Below are 25,986 nucleotides of genomic sequence, written 5' to 3' on the forward strand. Positions count from 1 at the left end.
ATTAAAGGGAAAAAGAGAGGGGGGGGGGGCGGTTGAGGAGGGAGTGAATGTAATTCTCAACGACCTTCGCTTCACCGACTCAAATGTATTAGCCTGCCTCCTTTCTTCAGGCACAGAGAGAAAGCAATCCGCTAGTGTCAAACGAGAACATTAGCCCTCCTTGCAAAGCCAAAGAGAAGGCGACAAACCAGCGGCCTAACAATATAACAGTTATATTGCCTGAAGCTTTCCCATGGAAACAATCTGTCCTCCCTCTATAAATGTCTGCTTGATATGGTTCTATAAAAGCAATACAATCTGAGGCAATGGAATAAAGCTATGACAGACTGGATAAGCCTCGCACAATTGGTTAGATTTCTTAATCAGACCATTTATAAGCTCAAGTATGCCATGGAAACCCTAAGAACAAGAGCTCTTTCTTTGCTATTACTCCCCTTTGGTTCAGCTGCTTATACAACACTTTTTTTTTTTTGGTGTTTCTCTTTCTGCGCCTGTCACAGTATAACCTGCAATCGCACCAAAACATGTCACCTACAACATGTCAAAACATCTCCGGGTAACACGAGTGGAAAGGCCTAAACAACGGGCTCGGGACAGCTCTGTGAGGCCCAGGGGACTTAGCGGGAAAAGAAGAAAAAAAAAGGACTTTGTCGCGAGCTGTCAGAAAACTCCAGAGACCTCACGTGTTAACAGACCCTCACTTGAGGCTCCGGAAAAACATCATTAACGTTTGTACAAGACAAGCTGATCCTCAACTTACTTTTTCCGAGCCTGGAGGGGACATACGTCGTCGAAATAAAATGGTCCCTACCTCCCGTACTGCCTCCCTCGTGCATGTGACATTCATTAACCCGCACTAGAATAACAAGTTCCCTCTTTTCTGTAATGACCCCCACTTCGGCTCACCTGGACAGACGAGGAAGAGCGGAAAAAACGGGTCTACAGCTGAAAACATTAACCCTAATTGACTTGCTAACATTAACATTTTTATTGAGGATCAAGATCGTTAAAACAGAAAGCATGAAGCTGGGGAAAAAAAGGGATTTCTTTCAGCTATCACCCTCTCCACTGACGTGCCTCCACTTCTGAATCCACAGAAAATTATTGCAGCAGTTGAAGGCCTCAGAACGTGGCAACCCACCCAGCGGGACAAACCACCAACCAATCAGAGCTGATGGGTTCAGAAGTGGTTCCTCGTCGGCGAAGGGAGAAGGGCATGATTGCTTTGCTCACCACTGCGCTGCCACATAGAAGATAATAAAAGATGGATGAAAAGATGGATACTCGCCACCCAAACTGCCCAGCTGCACTGTAAAATCTGACAAGTTGATTTTCCTTAAAAAAGTCTCCGAAACTTGAGAAACTTGCCTTGAAAAATGAAAGTAAATATAACTATTAGTATTAATTTATGTTTACTTTATATCTAATTGTTAAGTTTACTTAAAATTTAGTTAAATTTCATAATAATAAAAAAATAAATGATTTTATTTGTAATGTACTTAACATTTGGAGCAATTCTCAAAGTGCTACAAGATAAAAGCATTAGCATCAAAAAGCAGGTAAAAACAACAAAAATAAAAGCATATTTAAAAATCATAAAAATAAATAAATAAAAACAGAGCATAAAAGCAAGTAAAACAACCAGAAAGAAGTTACTTAAAAATCATAAGTTAAATCAGACTATCTTGGTTTCCTCAAGTTTCTAACACTTAAAAAGATCAATTTGTAATTTTGAAATTGCAGCAACTTCAGAATATTAAGTAAATACAGCTACATTTTCAGCGAACTTAACAATTAGACATAAAATAAACATAAATTAAGAGAAATAGTTATATTAACTTTCCTGTTTCGAGGCGGTCAGTTTCCAAGATTACTTTACGTCAGCTCAACCTGTCAGATTTTCACAGTGTGCACCTTCAGACTGGCCGTTTTGGGTGTCGCCCCCCACATCATCTTGCTCATATTTTTAGATGTGATGGCTGATTTTGCGGCGGCCACATGCTTGTAAAGCATATTCACTTTCCTGGGCAGCAATTATCATTAGCATTGATGGATTTAGCGTGCCTCCATCCATTAGCTTTCCTAATTACACTGTCTAGAGATCTGCTGTCGCCAACAATCAAATTAATGAATTTGGCTATTTAGACTCAATTATTGCACCCCCCCCTCCCTTGCAACATGCACAATAATCCTTTATTTGGAGATACGCGCACAGAGTGACGGATCTGACCCAAGGCAGCACAGAACAGCCTCTAACTGCGCAAAGGGGAGCTGAGGGGTGGGGGGGCTAAAAAACAAGCAGGAGAAATAAAACCACAAAGCCTCTACTGTTAGCAGGCTGCTTAAAGCCCCCGAGCTCACCTCACATGTAAGGCCCGATGTGCTTTCAACCCTGGCGAAGCTCAAGTATGTTCAGCTGACTTTCCATTCCCACGGGGTCACTGTGACAAACCCACAGGGCCAAAACAGAGCTCAGCATGTTTTTAGTGTTGCTTCATTAAAATAATGAAGTGTGTCAAATGGGTCACAATAATGTGATTATAGAAATGTGAAGAAAAGACCCAGTAAATTTGCTCGCTGTTGCTTGAGTCATTTGTCGTAAGTGGCCTAAAACATTAACCTGAGCGGATAATGGTTCTCTAAGTTATTATCAATAAAAAATACCTATATTTCCTCAAAAATGTAGTTGGTACATTATATTCCTCTGCTTACTATTTTGCCATGTAGTGCCTCTAATGGCCTTACTGTATGTGAATGAAAACAACCAATCAGAGTCAAGGAGTCTCAACGCAACTGTCAATCAGTGCTCATGAACTGCTGTCAAACTGTCCATCAATTCTCATTCCAAAGTCGTCAAATGCTGCTGCTTTTGCAGTGATTTCGGCGCAAGATCCAGACGGCAAGAAGCCACCTTTTGCATGACACTGCTGGATGATGTCAGCTGAACCCAGCCACACAGAAAAGGTCGCTGCATTATTATGTGGCGTCAGACAACTGGATAGCATCTGACGTGGGAGAACGATACACGGATAGTCGGTGTCAGTTGAGAACACGGCAGGATGGTCTGGCTGATGGGTAGTGCTTCATATTTCAGTTAGCTGTTTCCAACATGGTGGTGGGGTCTCAAAGATTCTTATTTAACAGCTATACAGTCCACTAAAATATGTTTCTGAAAACATTTGACGTGAGAAATAGGTAATGCAGTAACATAATCTTGATTCATATTTGACCGCAGTTCACGAGCAGTGAGTGACATCACTGACAGCTGTATTAGTGACTTCTCAGCTCTGATTGGTTGTTTTTGGTGCGCCACAGTCGATTCGAGTGAAGCAGTAGAAGAGGAAGACAGTGACAGTTTCAGCAAATATGACACAAAGTAATTTCTATAAAGTTACAACTATAATTTTCAGGGGCTTGATGGTTTTAAAACCTATATTATTTTGATTCCTGCTGTGAGATTACATTGTTCTCACATTTTACATTCAAGATGGCCTTCTTATTGAGCTTTTGCTAATAAAAAGTTCATAGAAAAATGTGAATAAAACATAATGACCAGCTGATTATCCCCTAAAATTAAATAATAATACATTAAAAGTTACTAAAATTCAACTTTTTAATATCCATTTTTGCATTTTTAATATTTCTATCAAATATTAACTGCATTTTTTAGCATTCCAAATAAAATGTGATAAATGTTTAAAAATGATTAATATTCTTTTTTAAATGGAAAACAATGAGCCCTTAACTTGTGTAAACCTGTAAAATGCATCAGCTCAGCATCGGCTGTCTTTATGCAGTACAAAACAATAGGTTACCAGTTCAACAACATTAATATATTGATAAATAATGAAAATGATTAAATCAATTTGCAGTGCCGTGCTGATGTGTAAAGTTCAAGACTGTATGAAAGCTGTGTTTAATAGCAGCAGCTGTGAGCAGAATATCCATCTAACCACATTTCCTTTCTCCATCTCACATCTTGTTATCATGAATACGGCGAGAACTACCAAGTGCAATTAATTAGAAAACTGCCCATGGCAAAATGGATATACACATTTAGCACTTTTTCCCTGCTAAGCGAGCTTCGGAAATGAAATTGCTTAGCATACAGCATCGCTTCGTATGCATCTTAGTGTGCAGAAATGAATATTCACGCGCCAATGTATGCTTTTACAGCTGAATCCCTTTGGGTACATTTCTAAGAAACGCTTCATAGAAGTAAAGCCACGGCATAGTAACGGCCTTATTATATAGTCATTTTGAATGAGCGCTATTATGCAATATGTCAGTTATAACACCCTATCATGAAAAGGTTTAACACAACAAAGCCAGACACTCTGTGATAGGATTTACAAAGGGCCAAGAGAGAATGAGGAAACTGGTATAAAAAGTCTGAGAAATACATAGAAAGAAAGCAAGCCGACGAGATAGAAAGGATGAAAAGTCCCATGTGTTTCCTCAAAGAGGGGAGAGAGAAAGAGAGGGAGGGTGAGAGAAGCACTCCAGCCCATTTCTGGGGCCATTACAGGGGGGAATGGCTCCCATTTGTCCCACCTTGACATTTGAGAGGATCTCTGATTACACAGGAGAGAGGGGCAGGCAGAGGTGAGCGAAGAGAGAGTCCTCCACAGGGGTCTGTGGCACGGCTCAGATGATACGCCACCGTTATAACAATGAGAAGTCAAGGGTAAAAATAACAGGGCACCGGGAGAAAGGGGGCAATGTGGCACAGCTGGGCTGACACGAAGAGCGTCTTTTTTTAAACACACTGTCCCCGCCCTGCTATAGTCACCTATACTAACCCCTCTGGTAACCTATGGGACTCATATATACATGCACACCCTGCCGGGTGTTAGCGGGCTGCTCCATCTCAACCTACCGTATAATAAAGACTCAAAGACCCATGATCCTAAGATGTAAGTGTGAATATGGAAAAGAACTAAATGCATTTTAGGCCCTTAAGCAGGTTATCAGAGAAAAAAGAGGAGCACACATTACTGAGACCTGTGCGGATAATTCGGCTCCTGGTAACAATCTCTTGATCAAATGAACACTGAAGGAATTCTAAGCAGGAGAAGTTTATGCTGGTTGCAATCTGCGATCCTCACCACTGTATGTCATTAAATCCCCCTAAAATCTTACATACTCTTTCTTTAACATAGCAGCAGATATATATTTCTATTAAAAATACCAAAAATGTAATTTGGTTCACTATCACTTGGAGTAAGTGTGACTTCATAATGAACTCCAAACTTTCAGAAGAGACCAGGACCATGACCCCAATCAAAAGGGCCTGAGAACAGTATTCCATTTATTCTGCGTATGTCACAAAAAAGGGGTGCTTGTTAGGGGACAGACTATTACTGGATATCCTGTTCAGGACTACATGTGTAGGATGTCCATGATTGAGGCCCGGCATGCTGGAACCATGTGACAAGGAGAAACACGAGGAAACGTGGAGATAATTGTCAACAACCTTGAACTAGTGACCCACTGAACTTAGCATGGGACCAAAATTAGTCATGCGAATGCTGTAACAATGAGAATATCCATTCCCCAAAAATCGAGCGGCATATACAAAGGCAATCATCTATCTGTTTCTGATGCTGTGAGAAGCTACAGTGGTGCTCCCCCGCCGGGTAATGAGCTATGTGTGCGAGGAGCACGCCGCATTCAAAGACGGCGAGAGGAGCTGAGGAGGAGAGCCGGGGAGGGAGGGGAGGGGTGGGGGGGAGTTGAGGCTGAGGTCAACTAAAGGTAAAGCCTCTGGGTGCTGTTCAAAACTCTCTCTCTCTCATCTCCACAATGGGCAGGAAGGGTGAAGGCGAGTGTGGTGTGGGCGGGATGGTGGCGTTGCTGGGTTAAAAGGAAACTGGCTGGCAAAGGAGACAGAGAAGGAGTGTGAAGGCATGAGCAGTTGATATGGGGGACAGAACAGAAACAAAAGAGAGAAGTAGTGCAAATAGCTGATAGAGGGAGTTGGCAAACAGGTGCCAACATGAATTCAGCAAAAGGTTCAGAGGCGTGAAGCATGCTCTCTGTGTCGGAGATTCTTTTACATGGCTCAGCAACAGCTTGGAAGCTCGAGGGCAATGGTGGTAATAACTGCACTGGGAATTATTCAATTAAACGCCCCATCCGTCCCCCCTAGCGCTCTCCCTCCTCTTTCTTTTTCTCTGTCCTCTCTGCAATGTGTGGAGGCGGAGGGGGATTGAGGGGGTCAGAGAGCAGTCTGGGCTGGGAGCTTCATGACCCGGTCAGCTGGCTGGACACTCAGACACTTGGCTGAAAGCAGGGGAGACTGGAAACAGACCCTGAGAGAGAGCCCTGGACAACTGGGATTGTCCGTTTGAGTGTATACAATATGGACAATCAGCCACCTGACCTTAAACCACACAATAACCTTGAGACAAGACAAGCTATTCCCAGTTCTCAACAGGAAGAGGGAAAAGGATGGTGATAAAAATAAATAAAGGGAGTGTTTTTACAAAAGCACACATTTGCTCGCATGGCCAGTTGATCAGTTGTTGCCAGACTGTTTCCTTTCAATGTGGATCAGCCCTTGGACACGATATCTAGCGTTTATAACCACATCCTTTATTTAATCCTGAAGGCTGTATTGTTCTCACTGCGTGCTAAGAACTCAGATTTTCCAATGATGCAGCACTTTGAAAGCCAAAATAGGCCGTGCTGTGAGGGCCACGCGCCAAGCGGTGTATCTCTTCCGTGGTGTTGGGCAGAGAAGCTGAACGCTTGGCATTACAGGGCTGATCTAAGTGCTGACGGCCAGCCAGCACCTGCCAGCATTTGGAGGGCAAGGTGACTCCTCCATTAACTGGCCATACAATCAAAGTTTCCTGCCAACTTGAGCCCCTTTCCCACCTGACGAAAAAAACCCACTAACACCTACTCACATCTGGCTTTTGTCTTTAGTGGGAAAGGTTACTTTCAGCATTCATTCCTGCGGCGAATGACTCTGTAGTGGTAAGTGGTATTTATCAGTGCCAGGTCTGATCGTCAGTGATGGAAACATGACACAAAGGAGGACCAGGCCCTTCGGGAGTGCGCAGGGCTTTGAAGGCAGTTTTCATAGTGGTCAAACAGTGAACTTACAACTGAGTCTATAAAAGACTTCTTGTGACTAACTTATATTGAGAAAGAGATGTTTGTAAATCAGTGGATACATTTTTTGAGCATCACAACCACCACAAAATTACAAAAAGACTATTCCGTCTGATAACATTGTTAAGTCTTGAAGAGCTATACGATTAAATCATTTTATACCTATGCAAGTTAGCAGAGCACCAAGCTGGAAGTCATTGGATTGTCCGCTGAAAGTGTCTCATGCGCTTGCTCTGTGATGCAAAAGCAATGCCAATCATAAGTAATTTTTATATGCAGCAGTTGAACCATTTTGCCATTAAGCATTTTCACACCGTTCTCATTCCAAAGACGTGAAATTCTGCAGCTTTTGCAGTGCTTTCGGCATCAGATCCCGACACCAAAAGCCACCTTTTACGCCTGCACAATACGCAGCTGGGCGGCGTCAGCTGAGAACGTGGCCAGATGTAACTGTTGTCAGTGTTATTACATGCTGTAGGCAGCATGAAACGCAGACTGTTGGTGTCAATTGAGAACACAGCTGGACGAAACCTGTCACGTCCACATGATGCGCGACAGGACAGCGTCAGGTTGAATTTCAGCTGGTAACAAGGTAACATAAGGAGTTCAAGGGTGCCTTAAGGGCGAGTGGCCGGGGTGGTGGGTGGGTCCAACAAAACCCAGAGTTTTTTGTTATGTTCCCATGTGCCCTTTTTCCTAATCCTTACCATCCATGCCAGCATGTCCTTTTGATGATGTCCTGGCATTGGTATGTTTGTTTTGTTTAGTTTTGTTGCCTAAACATAACCACGTGCAGTGTTATCCCACCATTGGCTTGTGGTGATGTCACAGTAGCGCCATCCCAGAACATCAACAGCAGAAGCAGAAGGATACCTTCAAACGTAGACATGGAGGTCCACTGCAAAGCGGCAATATGTGACGACTTGAAGTGAGAATGTGTTGGCATTTTTCATAGGAATGATGGGAGTCCCACCTCCAATGCTGTAGCCACGTCTCCTTATACTTCCATGGGCCAGAAGCACTAATTTATGCCTGTTTTCTGGCGCAAACGATTCTACCTTGTGTGCCTTTTGTCATCTCAGCCATGAATTCTTTCCATCACCATCCAAGCAGCACTCCGACATCATTACAAATCAGTCAAGATTGAAAAAGAGACTGAAAAAGTAACAGATATAAAAAAGAAATAACCACTGTAACATTTCCACTGGCCTCCATAACACTTTCTACTGTATCCTAACCTTGTTTTCAGCTGCATTCATGACTTCAAACAAGACTCACCAGAAAAAGAACAGGCATACTCGTTTAGCGGCAAGGGGAAAGGACCTGCAAATACTCAAATTTTGGAGGAAAGGGGGTATCTGAGGTTTCCTGTCCAGTAGCGTCGCATCCCTGCTTTCCAGTGAAATCCTCTGGGAGATTGTGTAAGTATGCACGGATGACAGGGGCCTTCTTATCACTGTGTAGGCAGGGGTCATCCCGGAAAGGCCTGACAGGCGCCAGGGGTACAGGCTACTAATAACACTCTCAGCACTACCCTACTGTGATAATGCCACAGAGGGTTGCTGTGTGGCTGAATTTACAGTCCTTTTTTCACAATTACTGCCATCTAACAAAAGAAATAAAGCCGTGAGAAAAAAAATAAAGTGATGGCTTCGACAAAAAAGAAAGACCACAACTAATGTTGCCAATTTAGTGAGGAGAGATCAAGCAAAGAGCAAACAAAGCCGGGGATTGTGAGTGGCTCCAACTCAATCAGAGAGCAGTGGGGTACCGCCCCATCAATCACTGTCTGCTTTCCACCATGGCTGAATCACGCCCAGTTGAGTGGTGGAGAAACACCAGCGAGTCGACGGCCCGCTGTGCGCGAACACAGTGACCGAAAATGACCCTGGGGCTGAGACAGGACTGTCATCGGCGTTACTTCCTACCTTCCTACCCTCACTGAAAACAAACTTTGCAGCCCCTCTGGGGACTGACTGTTTGAATAAAGAGCCCTGTGGTCGCTGAGCCCCCTCCTCCCACCTGCCACCCCTTGTGGATCTGTAAGCACCGTGGCGTTAGGGCAACAAACAGGCCGCGTAGGACCACGGCTACATCAATCAAACTCATGAGCCCCATTCAAGGTTAGACCACTGAGCGAAACATGTCTGACAAGCCTGGACACGCTGTATTAAAGTGTCCAGAACTCCCTCATCTATTCAGTTAAAGAGGCTCTTCTTTTCCCTTTCTCCTCTGGGACGGCTGGGTAAGTAAGACATTGGGAGGCAAAGCTTCAGCGTAATCCACCCCTGACTACTGCTCTGCCACCCACGTATCGTGAACTCAAATGATTCCTTACTTATTCACCCCTTCTTGTTGTTTTCCTTATAGCGTCATAAACTGAGAAATCAGCATTCAATGGGAAGAAGAAAAAAAAGGCGAGAGACGAAAACCTGTTGCTAATTATATTATATGAGGCGGAGAGAGGGGGGAGATGGTACTTATTGCCAACTGTCCTTTGGAAACAGAGACACATAATTGAATCATAGCCTCAGTGTTTAATGCTTTTTCATCGGCGCTGGAAGGAAAATGAGTATGAGTTTTTCTTACAGTCAATAGATGCGTGTCCAGATAGTGGGCCGAGATTACCAAATGTTGTCCTCTAATCATGAGACTCTCCATACGGCTCCTTTTTTCTAGCAATCTGTTTTGGATAAAACGCTAAAGAGCATACTGACATCTCTAAGCTGTGTGGGCCGCGGCTCCGTTCCACAAGAAACTTCCATATAGGGAAGCTTGTATCGTTTTGGGGCTGGAAAGAAAGAAAAAAAAATTCACCCAGCCAGTGTGCCAGAAACAGCTTAGTGACACTCAATCCCTGGCAAACACGAGCCGCTAACTCCCACATCGAGATGAAAAACAAAACAGGCAGACACGTGAGACCGTATGATGCTTTTGTGCTGCCGCGGATATGTGAGCGAGGCTTGAAATCCAGCGGGTTATTTATGAGCGCTGGCCTTGTCTCTTCTCTCTCTCTCGCTCTCCTTTTCTTACTCCTCGGCTGTGAAGTGGACCTCCCTCCCGCTGTGAGGTAGAGTGGCTCGCCTCCCGGTTGTGGTCAGGTTGTGCATGAATCAAAGTGGTGACAGAGCAGCGGGGAGGATGGCAGATGCCACGGCCAGAAAGCTTTTCAATCAGGCTGCCCTTCCAAGCCGTGGCCAAGGTGAAACACTTTACCGGTGGATGAAAAAAAAAGACCCTCAACCCCATGGTCACTCACACACACACACACACACACACACACACACACACACACACACACACACACACACGTATTGCATGCAAGCACACATGTGCACAGACCTACTTTAATCCTGCTCATTAGCCACAGAGTCGCCCTTTATGTTTAAAAGATATGAAGAAGAAGAAAGAGAGTAATGAGAGTGAAGGTCAACTGCTTTCTGCTGCAATGTCTCTGTAGGCTGTCCTGTCTCTTCCAGCCTCTAGATAATTAACCCTCTGAAACCTGGATCACAAGAAATGTCAGTTTTCTTGTGCTGTGTTGAGACAAGCTATTTAACCCTTGAAACCTAAGCAAATTGATGTCTTTGGAAAAACATGAGAAAAAAGGCAATGAGCAACTTGGAAAGAAATGTCCTACAGATTGGAAGAAATTAGTGAAAGGTGACAAGAAAATGAACTCAAAATAAGTTTAAAAAAAAAAGAGGGAATTAAAAAATATGTAGGAAAAATGTCCAAAAAACTACATGTATGATTATTAACGATATATTTACTATGTTTTCTTTCAGTCATTTTTTTCACATTTTTCTTATTTTCAGGTAATTTTCTTTCCTGCTAATTTTTGGGCCCTGTCTTGTTAAGTTTCACAATGCTTTCTACCCATAATTTTGAAAGAGGTGAAACTAATTTGCTCAGGTTATAAAAGGGCTAAGAAGATGGAACATTTAAGAGCATTATGAGCATTTATGAGCAGCTTTGAATGGCTCACCTCATCTCTGAAGTGCGTACATTTCACAGGTAGCAAATGATGATGATGATGATGTATTGTAAATAGAAATTTAAGATGCTGAGTGCTCATCTCTGAAAGTTTCACCATGCTGACAAAATAAGGCTTGCTATAATTGCCGTGAAGTGCAAACAAGACAGACTCAAAGTTGATTGCTCTTTGATATGCTGCTGACAAGCCACTCTTCCAGAGAACACTGTTTCAATGTAATTTTAGGTGTAATTTGATTTCCATTGTTATGAACTGTGGGAGTCTATTGCTGTGGAAAATATCAGGTGCATAATTTCAGCTCCTTTTTGTCAAACCCGGTCGTTAAAAGAAGTGGCATCGCTCTACGTGCTCCTTATTTTGCTCTGCCTTTTTTGCGGCGCCGCTTTGAACTCTGCCAGAACGGATTCTTCCCTGACATGCACTTTGAAAAAGAAGCACACACATCGACGGCAGAAATAAATGCCCGCTAACAGGCCATAAGTATCTCTAACAATCCGTGTCACTCCAAAAGCCCCGTCCCCTGAGCCCTAGAGGTCACAGCACTTCCCTTCTTTAAAAGCCTCCGCCGCCACAGGCCTGTTAAGAAGAGGCTCCTGTTGCGTTCCTGCCTTATTTATTTTCCTCCATGACAACGGCTGATAAACGGTCACACAGCCCACTTCGCCTTATTTGTTGCCTTGCAGAGGAGTGTGAGAGAGGAGCGAGGGAGTTACTGCTCCTCTCTCCACAGCTGTGGAGCTCCACTGCTCTTTATCTGCTTTTCAGGTGGCGGGGGAATCAGGGAAAGTGGCCAACGGGATCTCTTTCCAAAAGTCCCTTCTGTCTTCCACTCACTTCCTCGAAACAGGTGGCACTCTTTGTTGGGCACTGTGAGCATATGAGTGGAGTTAGTGGGATTCCACATGACAAAAGAAGAGCCAACTATAGTTTCAGGGTGGGGTAATACCCCCATTCCCCCCTTCCTGTGCTCATGGCCCCTTTAGCACTTGCTTTTCAAGGCAGGAATATTGTGCCATTATGCAGCCTCTGCGTTCTGAATACAAGGTATGATCACAGAATGGAGAGACAGAGCTGTCTCGCCTTTAAGCCATAATGGGAGGTAGTAACAGCTCTGAAACGGTGTTGGTATGAACAGGACAGCCGATACAATGGGGCCCTGGCCAGGACCAGAGTGACATTTTGATGACTTGTGATGGTTGCACCCACAGACTCTAAATAAAGATGGACAATGCATCCCAACTTACCCAAACTATGTTTAAGTGATGTCAAAATATCTGGGATACGGCCGCTGCTATCTTGCGCTGGGGATATCATTCAGAGCCGGATTCTGCGAAGTAGCGATCTCAGCCAAAACACCCCTTCGACCACACATAACACATGTATTGCATACACGGCTGTCAATCATGGTGGAAATTCCCCTTTTCTCATTGAAATCAAACTAATGATAAGCACTTCCTTAAATGACAGAAACCATCTTTGGGAAAAAATTTATATGACATATAATTTGAGTTTTTTCGTTTTGTGCATGTCCCATTCACTAACATAGAGAGGGGCAAGCTTTATGACCTATACTGCAGCCAACCACCAGAGGGCAATCAAGATGGCTTCATTTTGGGGAAGCTATTATGTTGTCCATCTTTATATGCAGTCTATGCTTGCAATCCATCACGGGAGATTTAAAAGGTATCTGATAGCAGTTACTTAAAAAAAAAGAACAGGAAATTGCTTCAGGACCTCCTTCGCCTCTAAGCAGAGGATGAGATCAGCAGCCATAAAACAGGGATAGTAAATGATTGTTATTGCCATGTTTTGACATTGTTATTGTTACAAAGTATTGCTGAAGCGGATGTCACACTAGAGGCCGATGCTGTCATGTTAAATGTCGTGCCCATCATGTCTCTTTAGGTTCCGTGATGCCAGCATGCTGGCTAAAATCACCATGTTGGGTTCAGAGTAAAAATGCAAAGAAGGCACAAAGAGAATTAGTAGCAGCCCTATAAAGCAATATCTGTGTAAAAAGGGCTCCTGTTAGTTATCTATGGCCTGGTCAGGAATACCAAGAGGGGCAGGATGTCTATTGTGGAGGGTGCACAGCAGAGAATGTTTGCCTTCCCAGCAGGCCAAGCAGCTCCACAGGGGCAGCTCAGCGGGAGATCGGAGGAACAGAGAAAGGAGAAGTCTACAATTAAAAAGAGGAAAAAGGGCGCTTTTTTCAAGCTTTCAGTTCCAGGCACCTGAAGGCAGGGGGGCTCTCGCAGACTTTTTGAAGCATGGAGAGGTGGGAAGCTTTTCCCTCAATCTCCCCCACAAAGGGCCGCTCACGATGGCATTCCTCGAATATCTCTGCTGCCTAGTACCACCCGGCCATACATCTCTGCTGCACCAACTGTCACAGTGGAATTTCTGTGAGGTCCAGAAAAATACCATCCAGACAGAGAGAAAAGCAAAGAAATGAGGGAGGGCTGAGCAAGAGGAGACTTTCTCTCTCACTCTCTCTGTTTTTAACCCCTCTCTCCTGCTCCTCCAAAACAAACAGTACAGCCTTGACTGACTGGCTGGCTCGCTGCGAGGGATTTCAGTGTGCTGAAGAAGTTTTTTTCTGGTCAGGTCAGCAAATCTAAGGCCATCAATGATTCATAATATTGTCAGGAGTACATCATATCTATTGAAAGTTTCTTCTTCTCTTCGAGTCAGCAGGAGATGGAGCGCACAGCCTGCAGCTCAGGATTAAAGATTCACCGGGTCTTGTTTAAGTGCATTCAAAACTGGAAACTGTATCAGATTTCTACACAGATAATCTTACTTGAGCGGTAAGAACTATAGTCTGGCTTATACATTAGATAAATTGCCCTTCAATCTGCCTTACGTGCAACCTGCCTGTCACTTGTTTAGATTCAAATCCACTGAAACCTCCATTTTTCCCTCAGATGGCAGCGCTGTCACAGTCGGACGAGCCTGACAGACCTTATCAGATCGCAGGGAAGCAGAGAGTGCATGCGCGGGGAGGGAGCGGAGCGAAAGCATATCTATTTACTTCAGTTTTTTCACTTGAGCTTAGCTCGCTCATTCCACTGATTTTCAGAAGCGAATTGACTTCAAATATTTGCCTTGATGCGGGCTGCGCCTTCGCCTCAAACTTCATTAGCTGTGAGAGCGGCGAGGGCGGCCCCTGCTACTCGGCTCTGTGAAAGTCTACAGCGGTGCGTGAAAGGTAAACACGTTCTGCATTCAGAATCGCAGGGCTCACTTAGTCTCCTTATCTCTGTGATGAAGTGTTTTCCTCCTCCAGCTCTCAGGATACAGGCCTCTGCACTTCCCCAAACAAACCTGTCAAGGGGAGCGCACACGTGCAACAACACCACCCGGCCTGGCTCCTCTCACTAAAGGCTGTTTTTCTTTTTACGAGCACCACTTTGAGTGCTTCTTGTTTGGTTTGCTGATAACAGCCATGTTGGAGAACATGTGGTGCATGTGTGTTCCATTTGCCCACTAATTAGATTGCAAGGCAGTGCACTGAAGCATGCATTGTGGGGCCCCCGCCACCTCCGCCCACTCTGCCAGTCCATCAGATAAGGAAGCCATTCTGGCTCTCATCAGTTTCCATTATGTAAGGGCTGATTTGGTGAGTGGAGCTGCGACAGGGAGTCTGATGGGTCCGACACAAATCACACCCAGCTACTGTCTACAGATACATAAGTAACTATTCCCCATCCCATAATCGAGTTACCTATGACATGCCTTGTCAGCGATTAGCACAATAACCCACTCTCATGTTACATAGAGCCATAATTTGAAATTAAGGAGGAAAAAGGAAAATGGACCTCACTTCATGGCTTGCCGGCTAAAGCCAAAGTGAAGGTAGAAGACATAAAGTGGAACTAAAGTCCCATGAAAACAACTCCATTAAAAACATTAAAAATGAAACGGTACACCGGGTTAAAAATAGGAAAAAGCTGTAGGCCGGCTCGACCCCGTTTCCCCGATGCAGCCTCTGCGTGGCCACATGAAGCGGAGACTTACTTAAGTTTCACAGCCGTCTGCTGGTGTCATTTGTTCGTGTTTCCCTCAGACAAGCAGTTTATAACCTTCTGACCACACTACTGGTGTTACAGTACATACTGTCGCTTGTGTTTGCTCAAAATGTAATGCATGAGGCAAAAGAGAAAAAAAGGAGTGGAGAGAGGGAGAGATGTTTAAAGATGCAAACCAATCCACTGCACACAGGGGTGTATAGCAACATATTTAGGGCCCTGTGCACAAGCAGTCACTGTGGGCCCCCCACACTTTCTCTCTTGACCCATGTCTCTCTCACACACCTTTGACTGTTTTTCTTTCTTTCTTGGAGCCCTGATTTCCGTTTCTTGGGGCATGACAGTGTACACTGGTGTTTCGGCAGCATTAACAGTCCCTCACTTGGCTCTGACTGCGTTTAAAGACAAACCACATTTTGTGCCTTTAGTCAAAGTCAACTTTATATTGTCAATTCTGCCATATGAACAGGACGTAGATGGGACTGAAATGCCATTTCTCATAGATCCCCCATATAAACATGAGAGAACACAAACTAAAGAATAGAAAAAGCATAAAAAGTAGGTAAATACTAAATAAAAGTAATAAAATTACAGGTAAAACTTGAAGTATATATAGCAGTAACTTCAAGTATAAATGGGGCGTGGGTGATTTTTTCTATCATACGGTGAATTATTATTGAGTAAGTGGGATGAATAGTCAGGTGTGTTCGATAGTTTAAGGTGAGCGAGACAATTTAAATATAGTTTTTTAAATTTTAGTTTTTTTCTAATTACTCAGAAATAAAAAGTGTTATCCATCAGATTAGAATCTATGTGTGGCACCTGGGGCGTCAGCAAACTTTCCGTTTTGTTTTTTCTTATGTGTGTCCTTTGTTTCATTCTGTGTCCGCTCTCTAAATTTGTTTTTGCAGCGCAAGTCGGAACTCATCATGAGTTCTTTTTTATCCTCAGCAGCAGTTTGTGGAATTTTGCTTACAGGGTGGATAACTGATCAGTCAGTACAATCACAGCTGATCAGATCAGTGTATAAAAGGAGCAGCTGCTACAGAGGCGAAGGAATACAGACGTGTAGAACCCCCAAATCAACGTTTAATTTTAACTTTTCATCCCTGCCCAGAGTATGCTCTGCACTCCAAGAGGGTGGTGCAATAAATAACCAGTCCAGCACGAAAAAATAAAACATCAACACCCCTGAAATCTGTTTGGCCACCCCAGGTGCCACCCCATAACAACTGACTATCTGTCCAGTCAATCTTAACTGTTTAACAAATAAAATTAATTTTCATGTATATGTGCAAGTCAATCTTAAACTAAACTATTAACAGGAATGTAAGACACTGCAATTTTAGTAATTAGAGCAGGTATAGATGGTGAAGACAAAAATGGTAAATTAAAGTTATAATGACGCGCGTGCCCACAGTGGCACTCGTACTTCATGCCACCCCCTGCATAAGTCAGTTCCCCCGTAAAAAAAAAAAAATCTGAATACGCCACTGGTGGGAAACCCTGAGATAATTTAAAAAAAACACTGCAAACAAAACCAGACTTTTTATTCCAGGTTGTTCAAAGGCCCTGAGTAATCAGTCCCACTTTCTCCCCGCTACGACGCCCCTGACTGCACAAACTTCATCTGCCATTGCTATTACGAACAACTAACTGCCAATCAGCAAATTCAGTGGCTGCTAAATGAAAGCGCAGAGCTAATTTGCAAATGATACATAGATGGATCACTAATCTCAAAGCCCGCCCTCCTTTTAACTTGAGGGGGAAAAAAAGCAGCCTTCCTCGAGCCTGCAGGGACTAAATTCTTTTTGCTGCGTGTGTTTAGAAACAGGAAATTCATTCCTGACTAATTTGATTAGCATGAGCATTGTTACTGCTGCCTCCCTCCTCCTCCCTCCTTCTCCTGCCCCCTTCCTCACTCCCTCTTTCTAACTGAGGATTTCGGACAGTTTAATAGTCCCTCTGGTGCTGAAACCGGACCCAAAAGAAGTGTCAGGGAGCATCCAGCCTTTAGTAGACAGCAGCATTCAGCCTGCCATAAATCTCTGACAGCAGTAAAGAAAGGTTAAAGTGGGATAAAAATCTGGGATTAAAAAACAAAAACCCTGCAGACATATACTGAGGGGATGGGGCCACAAAAGGACGGTCCGGGTTTTGGGTGGAGCGGGGTATACAGTAACAGGATCCAGCAAAGCCCTGTACTCTCCCGAGCCCTGCAGCGTAAACAAACAGCTGAGACAGAGCAGGGCAGAGGCACCGACACACGCACCGAGAAACCACACACACACACAGACAGACAGACAGGCAATCAGAGCGAGGCAGTCTGCCCAGGCGAGGCTCACCTCGGGGCAGCCACACTGACACAGGCTCATCACATTACTGTCTGTCTCCTGTTTCATCGGCTTAAACTATCTATCTGACAACAGGTTAGCCGCTTAGCCTTTTGTTGGATGCGACAGCTCGCGGCTTACAAGGCAAATAAGGATCAGTAACTAACTGTCACCAAGAGATTCACCTTAAAACGAAAAATCTTAGTGGGAAAAGAAACAGATGAGTCATAATTTCATTCCAACTCTGACATAAACAAAGCGACCGCTGAATTAAAGTAAGCTCAGACTTGTTTTTTCAATGCAACCCCTTCCTGGAAGTTCTCACTTGTCTGGAGAGTAATGGGACTTTAAGAGGAAAACACGAATGGCTCATTTAATTATTTTTTTTTGCAGAGAATAAAGTAAACCATAGTTAATGGCCTCTGTTGAGTCTTTGGACCCACAGCTTTCTCTTCTCTGCAAAAAGCGACTCAAATCAATATTACACCCCGGTGACTTCACTCCACAAAAGAGTGAGGGCAAAACCAAATGGCAGGGGTGAGACATTCCTGCTGCCCTGAGTGTGGTGCCAGAGCAGCGTTGACACAGCTTCAGGGAGCCTGCGGACACTAGATGGCGCAGTTTCATGTGCAATATGCATGAGGGGAAGGGGGGGAGTGAGTGTCACACACACACGAGTGCTCCACACACATGTGAAAGGAACATGCATGTGTTGAATGTGAATAAAAATCTATTGGTGTGTATGTCTGAGGGTCCCAAATGGGTAGTTTGCAAAAAGCCTCCGAATTTAATTGACTAATACTATTATTCCGCTCACATTTTCAGAATAAAAACCCATAGGGTATTTTCAAGGCTTCACCCTATCTGTCTTAATTTCTCAACTAACTTTGGATCAGATTGGGGCCCCCATTACAAATCTGATTGAATGAATGGGACCATCTGTTTTTCATAGACGAGATCTTGGTGTACTCACTTGCACTCCCGGTCCTCCAGATCGAAATGCGGATTGAAGTTGATGAGGATCCGCTGGTGAGGACCAGGCGCTGATATCACCCACACGCATCTCTGAGAAGGGGGGTAAGACATGGGGTATCCGGGAGAGGTGAGGTAGTTGGCGGTTGAGATTCTGATGTTGCCTCCACATTTATCTGCAGAGGGGAGCGAGAAGAGTTACTCAAGGAGATAAACAAAGGAAACTTATATTTTTACTACACCAGCGCCTTCCTCAAGACAGGCTAATACTCTGACAGGACACTCTCTCACACAAAAACTTGTGAATGTCCAAAATACATCTATCTATCTATCAATGACTTCTCCAAACTTTATTTTAGTTTCATTGGTCAGGAAAAAAACTATACAGATCTATACAAGTTTTGAACAAAGTACGTATATGATTTTGTTTTTTTTTTTACTAATAATCATTAAATGAATTACTTAGTCATTATTTCCACGTTATTGACTTATCTATCAAAAATCTTACTGTGAAAAAAATTTGTAAATTAACCAAAAGTCAACCTTATAATACATTTGCAATATCAGTAGAGGTATTTGCTGATTTTTTGCCATATTGCCCAGCTCCTTTGCTTACCCTAAAGTTGCTTCTTTTCTTATTATAATGTGGAGAACTGTTCCTTTATGTCACAATGTGCCACAGCTAGAAATGTGTCTACTTCATAAGAGCTCACTATAAACAATATTATCGTCTATTAGATATGTTTGACTAATGGTGCTTTCACAAAATATGTATACGAAATGATTTTTGATAAATAGTCGTCAGCAATATGGAAATAATGACTAAGTGGGTAAGGGCAGATACTAGAACAGCTTGATCAGTCTGGTAAGTTCATAAAATTACATCACTTTACTGTAAAGCAGCGTTTAAAACCAAGATAAGACCAAACTTAACCATATCAAAAATCTAATATGACATCTAGTCTCAAATGGCGATATTTATATAATATTGACCTATTGCCCAGCCTTAATGAGCGGAACTTATACAAGTCCGAATGGAGAAGCCATTAAAAAAAGTTTTTGTTTCGCAGAAGCCAAAAGTCACACAGATCTACAGTCTGTTCCTTTAAACTCCCTTACGCAGTTTAATTTTCACCATTAACATGAATTATCCTTTGTTTTCAAAGGCCCGTTGCTCACTTTACCTTCAATTGTTTTCATCCTTTTTATCATAAAAGCTTCCACCATCTGCTGCCCTAACCCCCCCACACGCACCTCTAAAAAATCAATTAAATCGGAATAAATTGAGAGAGAAATGAAAGTGGAAACGAAACTGTAAGAACACAACATGGAGAAGTTGTGTAAGTGGAGCATATGGGCTGACTTTTTGAACTTCACCAAAACATAAGAGCTACTTAACCGATGGCTGGCCACACAAACATGATTTTAAATCATATTATCTAAAGAGCTTATCATAGGTTATATCTCATAGGAGAGTGTAACTGCGTAAATACAAATCGAATGACATTAAGAGATATTTTAATGGTGCCAAATTAGATAAAAATGCCTTAACAGCAACGAGGTAACATAAAGTCATCAGTGTATTAGAACAGGAATATTAGCGGGATATCATAAATAAAAGTTTTAAAATAAAAAGCGAAAAACAAGAGAGCCACGTTTATCTCTATGAATTCAAATTCTCTGCTGAAATGTAATAAGAGGGATTTTTCCGAGGTGTTGGCAGGTGAGCGCCTCGCGAGTTTGCCAAAAGATCAGCGGAGATCAGAGCAGGGTAATCTTTTAGAAAAATATTGGGATTAGTAGCTTTGCAGAGTACATAAAGGCTTTATTTATATAGATATCACATGTCACACTTACCGTTTTTGAAAGCCTTGACCACCAAAAGGATTCCCATGAACAGGAGAAGGACTAATCCACAATGCATCCTTGTTTTCTCGCCAAAAAATTAAATTACGCATACAAAAAATAAAAAAATGGGAAAAATGTGAAATTAAACTCCTCCAGTTGGGTTTTCTTTTTGGCAAGTATTTGTTTCTCCTCTCAGTGCGACAAAATAAAGCAGAAGTGTCTTTTTTTAAACGAAGTTGGAAGTGATCTGAGTGCGGGGCTCAGGTCGCTGGCATCCTGTCATTCAGCTCCTGTTTCCTCTCGCCTGTGCCGGCTGCGCTCTTCTCTCCAGCGCCGACCGTGCCATATCCTCTCCAAAGAAGTCAAGCAATATGAAGAACTCCTTTTTTTAATTACTCCGTCAAATGATGCCGGGGCAGGAGGTAATCCTTGGCTGCGGAGTGGAAAAGAGAGCAGGTTAGGAATGCGTGCTGCTGCGGTGCGCTCTGGACATCCTCCTCGATTCTGTCTAAAACGCGCTGCTGCTGCTGGTACAAACAAGGCTATAAAGGCACGGGTACACCCCTTCCCCAAAAAATTGTGACCACTTTGCTTCTATAGGCTCGGAGTGGGGACTCGGAGATGATTGGCTTGATTACAAATAGCCAACCTATGTGGGGAAAAGCCCCTGTGTCTTTATATGTAAGCGGAGCTGCACACTGAGTCACAGAGTACCAGCAGTCCGTTAAGTGACATGACTCTCTCTCTTTTACTCACTCTCTCTCTCTTCCCCTCCCTCTCTCTGTTCTCACACAAAAAGGAGCTAGACATTAATGGGAGATGTAGTGACACAACATGACTCCATCCAGGAACGTTATTTGGGACACCACGATAAAGAAAATGTCATATTTGGCCAAAATTTGATGTTATCAAGCTTTGCGAATTTTAGCAATTATAATCTGGATCATAGGGTGTTTCCTCGGGATGTCCTCCTCCGCCTGATCATTTTCTGTGACACACTAAACTACAGAAGTTCCCTTTTGGGTCCTCCAATCCATTCTTCTCCCAAAAAACACCGATCCACCACCTCACATTGAAGCATTTCTACATCGCAGTGCTGAAAATAGGCCCGTTTTCTTTTTTGCACAGGAGCTTAATAATAGAAAGTATTTTTTCTATCCTCTTGAGGATTTCTTTTACGCACCAGTAGCTACCCAGATTCTCCGATTGTCTGCCCCACGACAGTGACACCATTAAACTGGCACTCTGAAATTTAGGGGGAATCAATTAAAGCATAAATTAAAGTAGCCTCGAGTCATTTACTCAAGGCTGCCCTTACTGGGTCACTCTGCGCACGCACACACACACACACACACACACACACACACACACACACACACACACACAAAAGGGAACGGAGCTTCTATTCAGCAAAGCTCAATCAGCGCATACAGTCGTGCACTGCAAAATCCTAAATGAACACAATGCATGGCAACACATGAAACATTTGTTTTAATATGCGTGTTATAATTTGGATATATTCAAATAAAAAAATAAAGGAGCGCAACACAATAATTATCAAAATGCCAGAAATTGCACGCGATTTTGTGCGTAAAAATGTTAAAACGATGGAAAACCTATGATCATTTAAGCGCATGATAACGCGGAAATATTCTTTCATCCGTTTGCACGAGCCAAATAAAAACTGCTGCATTCACCTGCGTCTTGAGGACTCGCAAACCCGCAGGCATCCAGCCCTCCTCTCTCCACTTCCAACATGCGTGGAGCAAGAGCATACGATCCGACAGGCTTCCTCCGATTCTGTTTTTTTTAAAATAACACCAGGTTTTCTCCAAAGCCCCACAAAAGCAAGTCAAGTTATTTCTCCACCCCAAAGCCCGTTTTTGAACGCCGGGGGGAGAACCACAGCGCAATCCGGCTCCAGTCCCGGGTCTCCACCGCGCTAAGACGCACAGCCGCTGCCCGGAGTCTCGCTCTCCTGTCCGCGTGCAGGCTAACCTCCTCCCCGCTGATCTCTCCGGCGCTCTCTGCTTGTTTCGCCGCCTTTCATTCAGCGCTGTCACGAGTGAAATCCGGCCAGTTTGACAGGAAAAATAAGCAGTCCCAAAATATATCAAACGTAAGGGTAGAATAATATAGAGAAACAGAAAAGTCCCGGTTGATCTAATATAAGTTTTTTTCTCTCTCCGGTCCGCGTCTCCGTGCGCCACCGCTCTCCGCTGCTCCACTGATGCAAATGCAGAGGGTTTGAGTCCCTGCCAGCCCCACACGCCCCTTTACGAGAGATGAGTACGCGGGCGCGCGTGATTGTCCGCGTGCGCGCGGGTGTGTTGGTGTGTGTGTGGAGGGGGTGTCTGCAATCGAGATGCAGATTTCACCCAGCTGCCTCTCTCTCACTGTCTCAGCCTGTAGCCTTCTCTAGGGGCATCAGAAAGTCACATTAGACAGAAAATGCTCTAACCCGATGGCGTCTTTGAACTCGTGAGCCATCTTTGAATGAGATCCATGTTTTATTTTTATTTTGGATTACTCAGAAAATTTCCCTCCTCTTCATCTGCCCTGATGAGAGTGACTCCATTACAAGCTTTATTTATGAGGGTGCAACATGAGTAGATCTGGGAGTATTGTAGAATTACTGAAGTGACATCAAATGCTAGCATCAAATCAAGCACCATAGGAACTAAAGGTTTCTATAGAAACAACATAAGAATATCATAGATGTACTATATGGGCTGATGCCCTGTTTTTAAGAAGCCTATAGGGGCTCAGGGGGGAATCACTGGGATGCGCACTGTTTCCCAGAACAAAGACGCTGTTCTCTGTTGGACAATCTGTCTGTCTCACACTTCAGCCGGGATTAAAAATACACACAGACTCTTGAATGACAGCATGTGTCATTTTGACCATGGTGACATTAAAGGTGTGAGACATGACACCACCTAGAGGTGTCAAGTCACTAAAAACAAACAAATAAAATAAAAATCTCTGTGTGTTATGTGATAAAAACAGGAATCATAACAGGGGTGTTTCTAGAACTTGAGGACATCGGGCACAAGGGAGCCAGGGGGATCCTTCCCCTGGAATTCTAAGCTCTATTTTTAAACTTTTATAAAAATGCACTATGGTATCTAATTTAGTCTTAAAACCTTTTTAACTTTCCAGTTTAATTATGAATCATGATTTAAAAAATATTAGTGGTTGTTGGTAATTAATATTACTAACAGAGGCAAAATACTTGACAACTGCTATCATTAAAAAATTAATTGAATAGAGTTTCAAAAAAAGTTAAAGTCATGATTTTGATTTTTCTGTGATACTATATTATTTTTGAGGGCTTGAATACATGAACAGAATGAAAGAATATTAGATCTGGGCCCTTTTTTTATTATTAGGCCTGTCAAAAAGCCTTGAATAAATACTTTGATTTTGTTCAATTTTTCTATTTATAGTTTTTTTATTTCAAAGTAATTAAATGGCAGATTAAGTGGGTTGAAAGACTGAACTTTGAATATATTTCTAAAAAGTAGTGGAAGTCCTCTGAGCCCCCCCCTCACCCCAGGGTCCCAAAAAGAGAGAAAGAAAGGAAAGGGAAAGAAAGCAGATTGTTTTGGTCACCCCCAAAAAATTAAATCAAAAGACATGTGAGAGAGACATGTATCAAGAGAGGAAAGGCAGGGGGCCTACAGAGTCTGCTTATGCATAGGGCCCAGGATTTGGTGCTACGCCCCTGCTAATTGATACCAAACCATTTCTTGGACTTGACATGTACAAAGTGTTGAATTAGCACCAGAGTGAAGGGTTCTGATGATCTAAAAAGTACATAACCACTCAGGGAAACAATCCTTTAAAAGTTCTTACTTTGATTCACCCTCTAGATAAGTACATTCACAAACCTTTATTTGAAAACATTCATTCTTGGAGTTGCTATTAAGGATGTTTTTGCTTAGATACAACTGATTACGAAACTGGAAAACTCCCTGGAACAAACAGCGAAGAGAGCAAAACTTCCTGTCAAAACACCCATTCATAATTTCTCTCATTGTGCAACTCTCCAGCAAGAGGAAGTGACACTGAAACAAAATTTCAGCCTGGTTCCCATATACTAAGCTGCAGGTTCCCTGACCCTGCTTCTCTCCCTGCTGTCACTGGGCCTTGAGGGTTAAGCCTGGCACACACCGCTGCTTGACTTCTCTGCTGTTTTAGCTCAATTGACTGCAATAACTGGAGGTTTCCAGCTGCGGGTCTCTGCGGTTTGGAGGATTCCGGCCTGTAGGGGGCGTCAGAGCTGGTGAGCAGCTCGAGGAGAGCCACCCGACTGCTCCTGCTGCTCACCTTACTGTAATGCCTCTGAGAGTGCACAGCTGGGTTTGCAAACAAGTGCACTGATGAAAGTTTTTTTGCAGAGTTAATCACTATATTCAGCATAAATCAGAGTAAGACTACATGCACCAGCTTTCTCTGCATTAAAAGCACTCCCTTTGTAGCACTGCTGAAATGATGCAGTGTGCTTGTTTTTAGAAATAAATCATTGTGTTGCCCCTGCGAGGAATGTAAGCAGTGTCAATTCATGACGCTGACATGCTTTTATTGAGACGTCCCCTCTTTTGAAAAGTTTTTGTGACACAATAGAGCAAGATAAGCCTACAAGCCCTGCACATTATTATTTTCTGTTCCTAGAGAGAAAGAGAGAGGCAGACAGAGGATCGAGTGGCTTTATTCCCATCCCAGCCTTGGTAATTCTCTGTCTTGCTGATAACACAAATGTTAAAATGGTGCTGGGCATCTCTATCAAAGGCAGCACTAACTAGCCTTTCGTGTCTTCGGGATAACACAGGAACAATGGCTTAGAGTCATTTCACAAGGGTGCCTGCCTGTGCCGTATCTAAAATGAGGGGGGGATTGTCGGGGAACAATAAAAGAGCCATTTAAAGGATTTGCTTCTTCATATATATCCGCACTAATCTTTAGTACAGCCCCGATGAATAATTAGCCCCCGTACAAAAGCAGACATTTTATGGCTCCTGTGAGTAGTGGACTTGATTTCATTAGCCTGGCCTTTATTCACCAAAGTGAGTGAGTCAGAGTGAAATGTACAGGTTCAAACCATTTGGCACAAAGTCAGTGCAGCATTCCACCTCAGTTTCTGATTGAAAAGTCTCTCTTTGGAGTCATCTGCCAAGAATGCAGACATGATTTAACACTTTTTGTGCTATTTTGGGTCTGAGGTTGCAGACAGGAGGGCAAATGAACATGGATATATGATTCCGGGCAGGACACGAGGGCTCACTGGATGGTTGGAAGTGTGAATCATATGTTATGACCTCTACAGTCAGATCTCAACCCGACTGAACACCCACAGAGGACAGACTGTCCGCCAACATGTAAGACAGTGCTGTTTACCACCAACAATAACCCTTTGAAACCTGATCAGTTTCACTTGATTTCTTTCAAAGACGTGGGAAGAGGGTGAGGAGCAACTTAACAAGAAATGGCCCAAAAATCAGTAAGAAATTTGTAAAAAGTTACAAGAAAATTACCTGAAAATTAAGAAAAAAAGACCCAAAGAAGTGCTACAATAATAATAATTTTTCTTTTTTTGTGAAATTATTTTATTTAAGAGAATTATAAATATAGTTCTCTGGAAATTTCTCCCTATTTTTTTGATGAATATCTATCCAATAAT

At 43.2% G+C, this 25,986-nt stretch overlaps 1 protein-coding gene across 4 annotated transcripts in view; it reads right to left on the bottom strand.

Annotated features, from left to right (window-relative positions):
- nrp1a (neuropilin 1a) overlaps nucleotides 1–25,986 on the bottom strand; it is a 131,967-nt gene that overhangs the window by 56,175 nt on the left and 49,806 nt on the right. For 2 of the 4 annotated variants that reach the window (XM_042510846.2, XM_042510845.2), the window contains exons 1-3: nucleotides 22,001–22,547; nucleotides 20,313–20,736; nucleotides 18,457–18,631 (exon numbers count right to left, since the gene is read on the bottom strand). In XM_042510846.2, the coding sequence (XP_042366780.2) occupies nucleotides 18,457–18,631; nucleotides 20,313–20,379 (242 nt within the window). In that variant the 5' untranslated portion in view covers nucleotides 20,380–20,736; nucleotides 22,001–22,547. Of the gene's footprint in view, nucleotides 1–18,456; nucleotides 18,632–20,312; nucleotides 21,005–22,000; nucleotides 22,548–25,986 lie in introns of those variants that run through there. The other 2 variants (XM_088071748.1, XM_088071747.1) reach the window with 2 other exon arrangements.

The sequence above is a fragment of the Plectropomus leopardus genome, chromosome 21, assembly GCF_026936395.1.
Source record: "Plectropomus leopardus strain MGB_pleo_1.0 chromosome 21, ASM2693639v1, whole genome shotgun sequence".
NCBI lineage: Eukaryota > Metazoa > Chordata > Actinopteri > Perciformes > Serranidae > Plectropomus > Plectropomus leopardus.